This window comes from Zerene cesonia, chromosome 16, assembly GCF_012273895.1.
Source record: "Zerene cesonia ecotype Mississippi chromosome 16, Zerene_cesonia_1.1, whole genome shotgun sequence".
Classification (NCBI taxonomy): domain Eukaryota; kingdom Metazoa; phylum Arthropoda; class Insecta; order Lepidoptera; family Pieridae; genus Zerene; species Zerene cesonia.
Genome location: NC_052117.1, coordinates 3,117,667 through 3,132,821, shown reverse-complemented (window position 1 = coordinate 3,132,821; position 15,155 = coordinate 3,117,667). Strand labels below are relative to the sequence as shown.

The 15,155-nt window shown below is 34.7% G+C and overlaps 4 protein-coding genes across 4 annotated transcripts in view; all 4 read right to left on the bottom strand.

Moving 5' to 3' along the window:
* Nucleotides 1–1,186: 1,186 nt before the first annotated feature.
* LOC119833045 (mediator of RNA polymerase II transcription subunit 15-like) lies at nucleotides 1,187–2,473 on the bottom strand. Its single transcript, XM_038356916.1, has 2 exons — nucleotides 2,462–2,473; nucleotides 1,187–2,380 (listed from the first exon to the last, which is right to left on the bottom strand). The coding sequence occupies exons 1-2, from the start codon at nucleotides 2,471–2,473 to the stop codon at nucleotides 1,187–1,189; spliced, it is 1,206 nt and encodes a 401-aa protein (XP_038212844.1).
* A 4,637-nt stretch (nucleotides 2,474–7,110) lies between these two features.
* Nucleotides 7,111–8,712, bottom strand: LOC119833092 (shematrin-like protein 2). Its single transcript, XM_038356969.1, has 2 exons — nucleotides 8,631–8,712; nucleotides 7,111–8,371 (listed from the first exon to the last, which is right to left on the bottom strand). The coding sequence occupies exons 1-2, from the start codon at nucleotides 8,640–8,642 to the stop codon at nucleotides 7,217–7,219; spliced, it is 1,167 nt and encodes a 388-aa protein (XP_038212897.1). The 5' UTR covers nucleotides 8,643–8,712; the 3' UTR covers nucleotides 7,111–7,216.
* A 4,012-nt stretch (nucleotides 8,713–12,724) lies between these two features.
* On the bottom strand, nucleotides 12,725–14,107 carry LOC119833093 (tetra-peptide repeat homeobox protein 1-like). Its single transcript, XM_038356970.1, has 2 exons — nucleotides 14,045–14,107; nucleotides 12,725–13,952 (listed from the first exon to the last, which is right to left on the bottom strand). Exons 1-2 carry the CDS (start codon nucleotides 14,054–14,056, stop codon nucleotides 12,912–12,914), a joined length of 1,053 nt encoding a protein of 350 aa, XP_038212898.1. The 5' UTR covers nucleotides 14,057–14,107; the 3' UTR covers nucleotides 12,725–12,911.
* Nucleotides 14,108–15,007: 900 nt separating this feature from the next.
* Nucleotides 15,008–15,155, bottom strand: part of LOC119833044 (protein kinase 4) — an 8,555-nt gene continuing 8,407 nt past the window's right edge. The window contains exon 3 of the mRNA XM_038356914.1: nucleotides 15,008–15,024. Coding sequence (XP_038212842.1) covers nucleotides 15,008–15,024 — 17 coding nt within the window. The remainder of the gene's footprint in view (nucleotides 15,025–15,155) is intronic.

Below are 15,155 nucleotides of genomic sequence, written 5' to 3'. Positions count from 1 at the left end.
TGCTTCCCGCTCGCCGCTTCGTCCGTCTCCGTATTGTCCTTACCTTCCCTGAATTATTCAGAATGCACCAATACCATGATTATAAAAATCAGACCAGCCATACTCGAATTTTAGCGAGACTAACGAACAGCAAGTGAATTTTATATTGTTTATGCATTGTTAACATAATATTTTGTCCAAATTTCAAATATCTACATGTAACGGTTTAGACGTTACATTAAAAAATGCTTCTTTTTTTGGAGACCCCCTCTGTTTATTAAGACTATATTGTTTTTAGATTTCCTTCCTAAATAAAAACATAATTAGCTAGTTATATGCTATATTTCAACTGCCCAGGTCGCCTGGAAGTGGGTTAGGTTGATATGAGTGAGTCAGTCAGTGGAAAATTGTCGATTTTTAGTTGTCCATATCTTTGAAACCGTTTGAGCAAGGTTAATGAAATTTAGTGTTTTACTGGATCTGGAGTGTTGTTGTGGATATATCTATGATATGTATGTATATTTTTAATTTCTTATTCATTTAAGCATTTGAATGCTATAAAACTGAAAAAAAAGGTGGCCAAAAAAATAAATTCGAAAGTGTCATACGTCATTATCATTATAGTTACAAATGAAAAAGAGGTATTTTGCTAACAAAAATAGGTAGTTGGCGAGATATATGCATCTAAAGTCGTAAAAAATATCATAGAGTCCTATATCCGAGAATTTACGAAGTACGAAATTCTGTAGAACACGCGACCGCAGCCACGGGCGGAAAGCTAGTATTTTTAATGCAGGTACAAAATATGTCATATCATATACATGCATGATTCAGTACAGTTTGGGTCAGAAGAAGGGTTATCATACATTACGGTCATAACCAAATCCTCCGCAAGGTTATAAGTGCATTTTGTATCGTCACTGGTTTAAATTACATATTTATAAATGTATTATTCTAATCATTACATATGTTATTCTTAGTATAATATTATAAATGCGAAAGTGTGTTTCTTTGTCTTTCTTCAAAAAAGCTATATATTTATATATATTTTATAATTTAATAATATAATTTCTGTCACCGTTGGTTAATATAGGCTTCTTAGCAATAAATCAAATTTTATCTTTAAATATTTATTTGGTCGAGCCTCAATGATAGCATAAAACTAAAACATAATAAAAACTAATTAACAATAGTCAATAAGATTATTTTAGTTTTTCCACACTTGTAGGTATGCTGGACTATCGACGTTTATGTAAACATTTTTGCCAGGAATGTGATTTCTCAATCCATAAGGCACGGCTTTCTCAGCTTCGGGTTTTTCCGATACCGGTGGTACGGGAAGATCTTTAACAATTTCAACTGGCACGGGATAGGGCTGGGGGACCTTGACCTCATACGGATGAATCACAGGAACTAAAACTGGCGTCGGTACGGGCACATTCACGCGTTTCACAACTGGAACGGGTTGGTGTTTAGTAATTTTAACCTCTTTGTGAATAATTACTGGGGGAGAATTAGCAATAGCCTCAGCTTGGGCAAGAGCTCTTTGCTTTTCTACCTCGTTGTTATGCGCTCGTAAAGCATTCTCGTGGGCTAAGGCATATATAAGGGGATTGTAATTAGGCAAAGGTTGCTGTTGTCCTTCTTGGTTGCGATTTTCTGGCTGAATGTTAAGACCACTGGAAGCAAGTTTTCCTTGTTCAAAGCTGTTCCTTAAGCTCTTCTGCCATTGTTTATTAATTTGTTCTTGTAAAGACTGATCTTGTGCCGACTGCTCTTGTGCCGATTGCTCTTGTGCACCCTGCTCTTGTAAAGACTGTACTAAATTTTTCTCCGTGCTAGGATTAATTGGAATCCATTCATTTTTATTGCTCTCTTGACTTTGATTGATAGGCACGAATTTTGGTTGTTCTGGTTGTTGACTTTCTGGGCTAAACAGCAACAATGTAGGTGGAGCTTCAACATGTTGAATTGATAGGCCACTAGGTAGATTGAAATATCTTGCTTGTTGCTCTTGTTGTTCCTGTTGTTGCTGTTGTTGTTCTTGTTCCTGTTGAATGATTTCTACCTGCTCTTCCTGAACTTGTGGAGCCCTCAAATTTTCTTTCTGAGCGTTATACCTTGACTGAGGATTTTGAAAAGGCAATTTTTGAACATTTTGCAATTTGCTTATTGTTATTTCCCCCGAAGCATGTGATCGAAGTTCTGCTTTTCCAGCTTGGAGATCTTTAATCTGATTGGGGGTTAAATACACAATTACATCCTTAGTGGCAAATCTCTTTTGTTGATTTTGAGCTGCTCCTGCTGATGAGGAATTTGTGTTTTTAAATGATTGAGGTCCTGGTGCTAATTCTTTTGCTTGAATTCCTATTAGGGCTATGATAGCAGAGACTAAAGCCACCTGAAAAAAAACATCAAACAATTTAGCTTAGTCTCGTCTTCTTATTATTTAATAAAACACTTATTTGTTACTAAAACTTACTTGATACAACATTGTGGAGTATATAATGAAGAGGCCTCAACCAGAACGATCGAGCGTCTAATTTGAAATATCAAATTCAGCTTTTTATATAGCTTTATGAGTATTGGAAAATTGCTAATTTAAAATTATGTCTATTTTTAAAATCAAAATTTACATAGATTACGATTTGAACCAAATCTCACTAACTATCTTTTAATAATTATGCAATTCCAAACCGTGGGTTGTCAACAACATACTGAGGAAGTAGGTTAAATAAAGAAATATGGTGTAATATAGTATAAACTTAGAAAATAAAACAGTCGAAATAACCATACTTCCAATTTCAAGTCAATATTGTCACATTTTATTCAAATAAATGCAAATTCTAATCATCGCCATAAATGTTATTAATTTTTCTTAATATAGAATGAATACATTTAGGTACGGTATACGAAAGATAAAATATTTATTATTATAAAAGTAGACTAAACTTTTTGTATGTGTGTAGTCGAGCACGTTTCGGCACGAATTTGGCCAGCTCGCACCGGGGCAGTACCACGACCCCATAGAAAACCGACGTGAAATAGCATACTGCTGTGTTTCGTTCGGTGAGTGGGAGAGCCGGAGGCCCATATCGTTTTCCTTACCCTTTCCAGTCCTTTTCTTTATTTTTCTCGTCAATTCTTTCTTCATCCCTTTGCAATGTGAAGTCGCAATCCATTTATAGAGGCGTAAGGTCTGCAATCGACCTTATGCCTCTCCAAATGTACATGGGCGGTGGTAGCGCTTACCACAAGGCGATCCACCAGCTCCATTGCCGACGATAACAAAAAAAAACTGTTATAGTTATAGTACCCATGTGATGAATAAGTCAAATAAGTTATTAAAAAAGTTAAGTTGTACAGTTTTAAATGTATAGAAATAATTTAAATTAAGATAAGCCATATTCATACATATCAACTATCTAGTTGATCTATCATCTTATCTCATCTTAAATAGCTTAAATTAATATTGCGCTTGCATTAAAGATGCATAAATGTCATCATATATTTAGCGCTAGTCATAGAATGGTTAATAATAGCCATTTAGATTGGGTATAAATTAATGCTGTCAAGATTGTTAGGGTTCCGCAACCAAAGCGTAAAACGGGAGTAGGAATAGGAATAGTAATAATTATTACTAAGACTTCGCTGTCCGTCTGTGTGTCTGTCTACAATCATATTATGTTGTATGGGTGACCAAATTTTTTGCAGTTAGCTTTAGTCTATTTGTACGGGACCCTTGGTGTCGCGAGTCTGACTCTCACATGATTTTTTTTTATCTTGATATCTTGAGAGATATACTGTTTTAGAATGTATAAATTTTAGATATTATAGTTGAAGTAGACAAATAATCAAATGTCCGCTTTAAAATTTGAATACAGTAGTGGGTTACATTCTTTATAGGATATCGTACAATAAATAATTAATTCAAGGGCATATTGTACCACGCGCAATTAAGGGTTTCTTAGTAAGTAACCTACATAAAATCATTTAATGGACATATTCGGTATTTACTTCTTAATATCATAGCAAGTAATTGTTATTATATTAATTAATAAAGAATTTTTGAACGATATGGTAATATTGCCATTTTCATTATCAGCCATAGGGAAAACTAAGCATCTGAAATACAGCGGATTAGATTTCTAAGGGAGGTCACATTGTCTCGAAACATGGCCATCTTCGGATCTATTATTTCGTAAACAGTTCGTAATTGGTAAAACCTGTCAAATCCGAAAATAAATAAAATCCCTGTCCAATGGTATCTATCTCGAGGGGAGCGGATTTATTGATCCGTCCGGATTTAATGATTTATATATCATGTCCCACTTCTCATGTAGGGAAGATGCCTAAAAGACTGTGTCCCTTGCTTCTTGAATGAAACTAGTAAGCAAGCATATTCTTATTCGAGGGCGTTGCCCATTTAGAAATAACGTATTAGGTGTCTATTTATAGTGGACATTCAAATTCAGATGATTTTTGACCTGGTTGAAAAGTGAAAGAGTGATCTTGTTAATTATTCAGATTTTGATTTTCGTAACACGTTCGTCGCAGACCTCGACGTCGCGTCCCATGTGGCCCATAGGCCATAGGGCGACGCATCGGGGCATCGCGTGAAATGTCAAAATTATGAATGGCGATAGCGTTCTCAAATGTGATTACCCCCTGCTTATTAAAATAATTATTGCTTTATTGATTCTTCTGCGTGCAGATATAATATGACATTTAGATTTCAGTAAGTGTTGTACAAATCTAAATTTTTCATCTACAACTACTAATATACAGGTACATCAAACACACTGAAAATAAGAGAAAACTAATTGATAAATATGTATATGGGCCAAAAACAAAAAACCACCAAAATCTTACATATTTGGTTTGGCAATTAACGTGTTAACAAGGAGTATTGACCTCTCTGTTACAGTAAGATATACAAGTTCAAATATGAACGCCAACGCCATCTAGCGATCGTTGATAAGATGGGTGTGTTTAAATAACAGCGTTGAATCAATGTGTGTCTATACGATGAAATTCTGGTTTTACATACTCCTAATAGATGGCGTGATTTTGAAAAAAAGTTGTTTTAACTTAAAATGCATTTTACCTATATGGGGATGCAAATGGTAATGTGTGAAAATATTATTTTTTCAATATTTTATATGGATAGACATCGTAATGTCAACGAAGTAAATACTCTTTTACACAAATCAAACTGGTTTACAGCTATCAATTTATTATTTCTTGAGTTAACATTATGACAAGAGAGTACCGTGCTAAGGCTATGTTAATACCGGCGCTTTTAAAGTAAGAAAAAGGCATCTCACCGATGTGGATACAGCTAGATTAGAGTTCCTACTTTAACTATCTTCATAATATCAAGACGTATGGAATTCTCGTGCTTCTAGGATAATGCAGCATATATAGAAAACATATTTGTTTTACTAATAAATGGCTATACGTTCGATATATAATTTCAATGCTAGAGACTGACTTCGAGATCACAATACTGTTATCCTAACAGTCCTGTCTCAGTATGTATTTAATAACATCCTATTTGTACACAGTAACACGAACTTACACAAGAGAATAGGGGACAGGCACTGTTATGAAGCACACACGTCTTAGAGTGGAAACCGCGTCTTGTTAAACGATGCGTAGGACGTCCTGCCACCCGATAGAGTGACGACATCCGTAGGGTTACGGGCTACAATACTCCGGGCTCACTGGGCAAAAATATTGTTCTTCAAAAAAATTGTTTTGTCTTAATTTAAATTTTTCCTAATAAGACTACAACCGTAATCATTATTGTATTGGGCTTAATCAACAGCTTGTAGGCCTACAATTTGTTTTTTATGCCAAAGCCAAGCGATCGACGATAGCAAACAACAATACAACTATCTATATGCATTAAACATCTACAGGAATTTATTTCTTTTTATTATCCATATACTAGTACTTATACCTATAATATATAGACTTATACTTATAATACCTACAACTCCATTCCCCTTGACATTTAAATTATCAAACTTACTTTTGCACGTGTTTTCTGTATTATTTTTTTTTATGTTATAAAATCAATAACGATTCCGATATATTTTGTGACGAAAAAAATGTTTATTTAGGGATAATATTACCGTAAGCAGCTGAAGGGTACAGTAATAAATAAATATGTTCTCCGACCTCTAACACCAAAAAATATTATTTTTTCAAATCTGTAGCACAGAATAATAAGTACCCTGTAGTTCCTGCGATAAGTGTGTTCAACCAAACAAACTAACAAATTCTCCAGCGTTATAATACGTATTATTAATACAGATTATTTTCTTATTTACATATATCTTCTTCATTTTGTGAAGTTACAAAGTATTATATAGGTATGTTTACGAATGTTTTTAATTATCGCAAGTAGGATATCCAAGGTCTTTACTACAAATTGTAAAATTATCACAAACTCATTCCTATAAGTTTATCTTACTGCCTATTCTATATAAGAGATATTTTTATGACATATTATTTGAGGTAGAATTTGTCATAAATTACCAAACCACCGCTTTTCATGGATTAAGGGACAATATTGGCCGTCAAAGTATCATCTGAAGCAGAAAGGACTAGCAAATGACTAATTGTGTTTAATTTTAGTTTGTTTTTCTTTAAAATCACAACGGAGCGATTTTATAACATGATCTTTTTGTTAGGAGGCTGGAGAGTGACATAGGCTATGGCTATAGGTTTTGCTATGATAAAATCCTACTAATATTATAAATGCGAAAGTTTGTAAGGATGTGTGTGTGTTTATTGCTCTTTCACACAAAAACTGCTGAACCGATTGCAATGAAAGCTGGACAACTGGAATAACACATAGGCAACTTTTTATCCTGATATTCCTTCGGGATACGGACTTAAGCGGGTGAAACCGCGGGGTGCAGCTAGTATACAATATAATAATTCCAAATTTCATTGGAATAATTCAGGGGTAATCGATATTAGTATATATTAATATTATAGAGAGGAAAAATTTGACTTCCTACTAGTATTGAATTAATATTTCACCAGAAAAACTAAACTGTTCTAAAGAGAAATCTATATTATGTTTATATTCCAGAAACAAAAAAAAAAGCAGGCGTATTTGTAAAAATGTTTCTTTTTATTTTTATGTATAAGATATGTACAACTAGTGACTATATTTACAGGCTATTGACTATTTGGCACGATAACGACTCATTTTCACTTTTCACCAACAGCAGCTCTTCTTCTTGTAGTGAGTGACGTGTTTGATGATGTGTAATGGGTATGGCTTCCAGACGGGAACTGGTACTTCTACGTGCTTTTCTACGGGCACGTGAACCTTCTTGATCACCTCAAAAGGCCTCTCTACCGGGACGGGGACTTTTCTGATGACCTCAAAAGGCACTTTCCTGACAACCTCAACTGGTACAGGTCTTTCAACTTCAACGTGGTGTGTTTTGTAAACCGGGTAAGGCACGTGCTTGACGACATCAACGTGGACGGGGTAGGGTTGTGGGACTGGCACTTTAACTTCCTGACGCACTGGAACGGGTACGGCTTGAGGGACGGCAACTTGGACGTGACGAGTAACTTCAACGGGAATACGGCGGACGATGTTCTGGACAACAGACTGGAGCTCGTACCTTGTTGCAGCAGCGACAGGGCGACCAACAGTCACACTGGTTCCAATCACTCTTGGTGCACCAACAGCGACGTTAGTTACGACACCTGGCCCAGATAATCCTTGACCAACAATAGCACCGCCACCGACAGCAGGACCGGAAATATCAATAGCTCCTCCAACAGGACCTCCGACCACTGGGCCTCCTATAGCTGGACCACCAACAGGTCCTCCAACAACTTCACCTCCGACGACTGGACCGCCAAGAGCTGGACCACCGAAACCAGATCCAACAGCTGAGCCGTCGAGCCCTGAACCAGCAAAACCAGATCCACCTAAACCAGGTCCAGAAATAGCTCCACCATCGACTGCAGGTCCAAAGTTAGATGGAACAAATCCACCATTCAAGGGACCGCCGACAACTCCTCCATCGATAGGGCCGTGGTCGTTGAAAGAAGCGCCATGGTCGTTATAAGACGGGCCATGGTCATTGAAAGACGGGCCATGGTCGTTGAAAGATGGGCCATGTTCGATAACGGAGTGATCGTGCTCTTCTAATCCTCCACCAATGCTTCCGTGTCCACCAAGGTCTGCGCCTGAAGGACCAGATACAGCTGGTGGTCCATATGATGCTGAAGGTGGTCCATACGATGCTGATGGAGCATTCAAAGCTGATGACACATAGGAGTCAGAGCCGTGACCGGACAAATAACCAGCACTTGCGCTGTATGCCAGCGCGGCGAAAAATACTGCTTTAACCTGTAACATAAACATATTTTTCCTTGAGCAAATATACATTATAGTTATTATTCTATGTTATGGCATGTACTGATTTACGTCTTCACGTCTATTATTTAAAAACATTTCTGTTTCATATGTTTACTTCGAAATGTATCGACAAATAATTCCCAATTTTTATTTATATTAGAACTTTAACTATCAATCAATCTGTTATGAACCGACTGTTGTATGCTCTGATTAAAATTTCGTTGCAAACAAGTTTCTATAGAAGACTTACAACAAACGCCATGGCTTTTAGCTAATCGCCAGAAGCCAGCTCAGAATTAGCTGCTTGTTTTCTGTTCCGAGTTCGGGTGGTTTGTGATTTGATAACGTAACGAAACCACATATTTATACAAGTGATAGAGCCAACTCTTTCGATACGACGCCCATGAATAAATTATACAAATGACATCGATAGCTTTGACTTTGGCAAAAATTTAAATCTTTCTAATGGGACATATTAAATCGCACATATAAATTTTAGGAGAGATATGTACATGCTTTGGTTATGTCAAAATAATTAAATACAATTTAGGGAAAGTGATGATTTAAAAGCGTTCAAATTTTTAATAATAAATTGATCATAGATCATTGGCTAAAAATAAAGCATAAGATAAAGTTTTTAACAAAAATCAATATTAGTAAACAATTTATCACTACTATATAAAGTTAATAACCAATTTCTGATATATGGAGAACTTTACAGTATAAAACGATTTTTGATTCTAGTACACGAAGTGTTAAGTTTCAGTTTCTTTTATTTTTATTTAGTTAAAATCAAAACGATAAAATCAGATCGCAAGAGCTCTATTTCCAACCAACTTCAAAAAAGGAAGATCTCAAATCGTTACCTCAATTTTCGACTATTATAATAAAAATCGTTTTTTATTCAAATTTCCTGTTTATTTTCTTGTTATAAATAATCATTTTGGTTTTAAATATATATAATAATGTTCAATATTTAAAATAATTATTATATTCTTGTGTGAGTACTTAATTCAGTGTGCATCGAAATCTTCCTTTATTTTTCTTCATCCTTCCTGTATTGTTTGATTACTTCAATAATCTTTAGTATTAGAGATAAAACTTTAATTTATAATAATATTTTCTTTCATATCTTAAATAAAAATCCCAAAAACATTCTCGTCATATTTCCACATAATATGTGATGTGAACAAAATGATGATCAAGCATTATGTATTTACCAAAACCTGTGTAAATACATATTAGAAAACGTTTTACTAATATTTTTACTTCCTTCTGTGTTTTGTATGAAATATCACGTTACGCAAGTTCATTAGATAATTATTTATTAAAATTAAATATTGATCTGAATTCTACTTTCGTTAAGTTCCAAATAAATGAGACATAATGCATTATCCATACGTAATGATTCGATATCAAAGAAAATAAATTGTTGATAACGTAATAGCTTTTATCATAAGTTTGATCGGTCTCAATAGTAATGTAATTTACTTATAAATCTCAGTCTTTTACAAGAAACATTAATGTACTGCTCAGTTGAGTGTACAACCTTTCTTCGTTTTTAACGAATTCGTTGGACATAACACTCCAAAAAAGTAACTTTGTCTGTCTCTTCTTTGCGCCTAAACCATTTAACTGATTGTGATGAAATTTGGTACAAAGGTAGTTTTTGACCAAAGAAGGAACTTATGTTAACTGGATTGGATTTAATTTGTTTTTATTACTCAAAACCACTGAAATAGCAACTATGCAGTTTATGAAAATGCTTTTTCTTAGACTACGCGGTCCAAATCCGCAGAATTATATTCACTTTACATAAATACCCAGCCTGCAGCTGCATTTATTGCGTATAATTTAAATGGATCATAAATATAGGTAGATTGACAAAAATATTCGTAATTCGAATCGCTACTGAAAATAAATAAAGTGACTTTTCATTTTTAAATTTTAATTATTTCCTAATTTGAGTATTGAACACTCATTTTCCAGTTCAATTTTTAAACGCGATATTTAGCGATATACATAATACACCTATTTTCTTTCTTTGATCTATTGTTCTTCTCTCGGCATATCACCCAGAATATCTCTAAAGACTAAAGTGATATACTTCGAACTGTGTAGGATAATTGAAGTTTTCTTAGTAACACTTATATAAGCTTTTGTTGAACCGACATTTTTGGATTGTGAATCATAAACACGTTTATTTCTACATTTTGAGAGCGAAGTAAAATTGGTTGCTGACGAAAGAGGATGCATTTTTAAGCTTTCTTACAGATATCATTACGTAAAAACTTAATATGTAAGAAGAGAAATAATTATATGTTTTGCTTGTGGGAATTCAGTGAACATTTCTTTGTTAAAAAAATTAGTTCTATATAAATTTAAAATGTACATTATATAATGATCTTCAAATAAATACAAAAAATAACAATTAGGCGCACATAATGAAGTGAAATGCGGATAAAATGTTTGAGATTTTTATTCAGTAATTGAACTAAGTTAACACCGTCGTAAGTAGTAATGAATGACGCACTAAGGAGTACAGATTACAAATAATTACTACGCATTACGAATAAGATTTATTGTACCGATGTCTTCTTCCGATAGTTACTTCCGATCATAGATATAATTTTAATGGCGGTTATGGTAATGAAATTTATTATATCTCTACATATCCCTTTTTTAACCTATACTACAATGTATTAAACAAAATTAGTTTATTCAAAGGAGGAAAGGTCGCCATCTCTCAACATTGGCATTTACAAAATATTTGACTACTGAATATTATTAATAATAACAGATGTTTTATTTTTGTTTATTTTCTTTGAGAAACATTACGTCCTGATACACAGATTTATCTGTCCCGTTGGAATGGTAATTTAGCTACATCAGACATATACATAATTTACAGAAAATTCGGAGAGTTTTACCGAGAAAGCTAGGATTTGCAACCAATAACCATAAATAACGTTTAGCAACAGGCAATAAAATTAGCATCCGAAATATATTAGTTACAGTTTTGATAAACGCTTCATCTTCCATTACGTAAAAGTTTTGTCATATGACCCTTCATTGAGTAACATTTTAAATGTAAACCTGTTTCTGTAACTATATTAATTTCACCTGGCCGCTGGGAATGTGATGATGAATAATAAAATACCGTTTGACCGATATTTTAGTCACTCCTTCCGGTTTTATTCCGGGTCAGGCTTTACGTAATTTCGTTGCAAATCTTAAGTGTAGGCCGGTCTTGTTTATGGTTTTTTTTTGTTGATTAATTATCTAGATAATTTTATGGTTGTATGCAATCGGAAATATACGAAACCAGATAGACCCGTGAAACTGGATTGCGTGATGACATGTATTGAATTAACAGTAATTTCATGAAATAAATAGCTATAACATTTAATGATTTCTTCTGGTTGTAGTTACTAATCTAAACTTAAACAGACAAGAAATACTTTTAGAATTCCAAATACGTAATAAAAGCAAGTTTTCTAATACTTAAGTGTTTTCTTTTGAATTGTTTACATTAAACTAAAGTTTCATAAGTGTTATCATAGTATTTAGCCGTTAGTTTGTTGAAACAAAAAAGGTTTCGTTACTTTTTTTCTCAATCAATCAAAAAGTCCTGTACGTCTGCTACGGAAAAATAAAATGTGTGGGCTTAACTAGAAGATCATATCGATAATGTCTTTATTATTGCTCTTCTAACATTAATACTCAAATTATATTCGAATAAGTATAATGATTGGATTAAACGACGTAGTGTAAAATATGTATCTTTTAATTAAGCGATATTATATTATATCGTATATCGGCTCTTATATTCTGATATACCCTGAAAGCATCACGGCAATATATTAATATAAAAAACGGCTTCTAAATGTGTCAAAATAAGACATGATTTCTATTTATTTAATAAAATACGTTGGAAATCGTCCTCCTTTTTGAAAGTCCGTTTAAAGCAGGTAGGGTTATATAAGTATTTTTACTTTTTATATAAAATAAGTATTTCGCAATGTGTATGTAGGTAAATGGTGTTTGAACTAGTTTTAGTAATTAACATAATCTTTGTTGGTATATTATATAAGCAGATTGATGACTAGTTTAATAGAAATCAATGAAAGGGACAATACTACTACTAGCAAACGAATATTTATTGGTATTTATGTAAATTTTATTTTTATTTCAATGTTTTTAATATAGAACTAATAACGAGTACACTTATATTGTTCTATTACAAGGAAAATGTAATAAATAAGCATTTTTTTATATTCGTTAATTATAACTGGGGTAAAAATTGAAAAAGGTTGTTCTTTGGAGGATCGTTTATTTAAAGTAATCATTCTAATTATTACTTACTATTTACAAAACGAAAATATTGAATACACATTGTGTTCCTAAATTAATGACTTAGTTATCACCCTACCTTGCAGCCTCTCGATGAGCTAACGACAAGAAATATTTACAGAAGAGTAGACTAGCTAATGGTGATTGAGGTATTTTATCCAAAGTGTTAAACTTCTGTTTACCAGCCATGACCGTGCCCGTGTCCGTAACCGTAACCATGGCCATATCCATGGCCAAGATCATGTATGAGACCGTGTCCGTGACCGTAGCCATGTCCGTGGCTAACATGGGCTTTGTGATGCACAGTCTTCACTACTGGAACTGCGTAAGTCTTCACGACTGGGACTGGAACCTTCACCAATTTGACGATGGGCACTTCAACAATTTTTTCAACGGGTACGGGATGGTCTACGGGCACTTCAACAACCCTTTCAAAAGGCACCTTCACGATCTTCTCGACTGGGTATGGCACGGGCTTGTCGACTTTCACGTGTTGAATCTTAACAACGGGAACTGGGACGTTTCTGACAACTGGCACTTGAACAGGGTAAGGTTGGGGAACTGGGATTTGGACGGTCTGGGGGTATGGCACTGGTACTGGCTGGGGAACTCTGTGTGTAACTTCACGGAATACTTGGTACGGCTCTTCACGCACGCGATATTGAATAGGCGCTCCGTTGCTGTTGGCGAGCCCATGGATTTCATCAATGACAGGTGCTTTAGGACCGTTAGGGGCTGGTTGACCGTTGAAGCCGAGCCCAGGTAATGAAGCGCCAGCGAGAACAGGAGGAGCAATGGGGGCTCCGATTAAACCAGGTCCAGACAAACCGGGGCCGGAGAGAGCAGCACCACCAATGCCGTCAGACAAACCGGGTCCACCGAAACCAGGTCCGCTGAATCCGGGCGATCCAATCGCAGCTTCAGTAAGACCGTTGTGTCCTGAGATTGATCCACCTCCAATGAAACCAGCACCAGAGTAGCTGGCTGATGGCAGAGATCCAGCAGGGAAAGAGCTGGGTGCAAAACTAGATGATGGAGCATATGCGCCTGGTGCTGATAGACTGGCTAAGGGCGCTGGTGGATAAGCATGGCCATGAAGGTCGTGGTGGCTGTTTAGATCGTGGTGCTCCTGACTATGGAGATCATGAGAATGGTCGTGCCCATGGAGAATACCAGCGTAGGTGCTGCTTAGTAGGATAGCTAACGTCGTCAACTTTGTCTGAAAATAATATCAAATGTTATAATATCAATATGGCTACCGAAATGCATATATTCATATGAGCGATAACCTATCATTTACTATTTACTTACAATAGTAGCCATTCTGATTAGCTAATCGCTGGCCACTCGAATGAAGTTGTTTCTTCAACAACTATCTATGCTCGTTTGTATGATTTTGGATATTTCCTTCAAACTTATATATCGGTGTCATCGAGCCGCAGGGACGACATCGAAAGTGACAGAAGCGGTCAAAAATTCTCCTTCCTTTTCTAACCAGTATAATATTATGTATCGGAATTAATTCAGCTGTGAGTTACTTAATAGTTGTCCCACTGATCGCTACCGCTGTATCGTTATGAATAATTTCTACATTTAATATTCAGAAACAAATGTTGAGATAAAACAAATTGTTTTTTATTTAAAATTAATTAACTTAGAGAAAACGTAGATAAATCAAAGAAATAAAGACTCTATGGAGTCTGATAAATTTTTCTTTCGTTCTTGATAATTATATGCTTACCAATCTGAAACCCTCAAATATTATACGAAAATTCTACATACACATACACTACACAAATAAGGTAATAAAAAAACAACTTTATCATGCATGCGTCAATTCACTTCCTTATATTGTGCATATAGGCTTAAAGCAAGCAAAATCTCTTAACGTTTAGAGACAATATTTTCCATATTGGATTAAACAAACACGCAAGCGCATAAGAAAAATTTTACCAAGCACTCAGTAAACTGGATTAAGATATAGATATCAATAGTTATGAAATGCAAATCGAAGTCGAAGATTTATCTAGATAAACAAGATTTATAAAACCAATTAACAAAGAAGCGTTCATATTTTACGTTATATTGAATGTTCAATTTGATTGATTTCTGCAGAAGCATCGTAATAATTATGTTTGCTTGTGAATTGTATTGTGATTGTATGGAATGGCCGCGAAAATAACAACTAAGCAGCGGGATCAGAAAGCGAAACACACGCAACTCTTATCTTAAACAATATATCATATCAAATTAGTCTTTTATTTATCGCTTTTCTCACCCCAAGAAGTGGTCTAAGAAATTTTAAATAAGTTTAACTCACTTTGTACCTGTGTCATTGGTTTAATATTGCTGATTTTTTACAAGTGAAAATTTAAGTTACAAGCTAAGATTCAATATTTTTAAGTGCAAATATATATAAAAA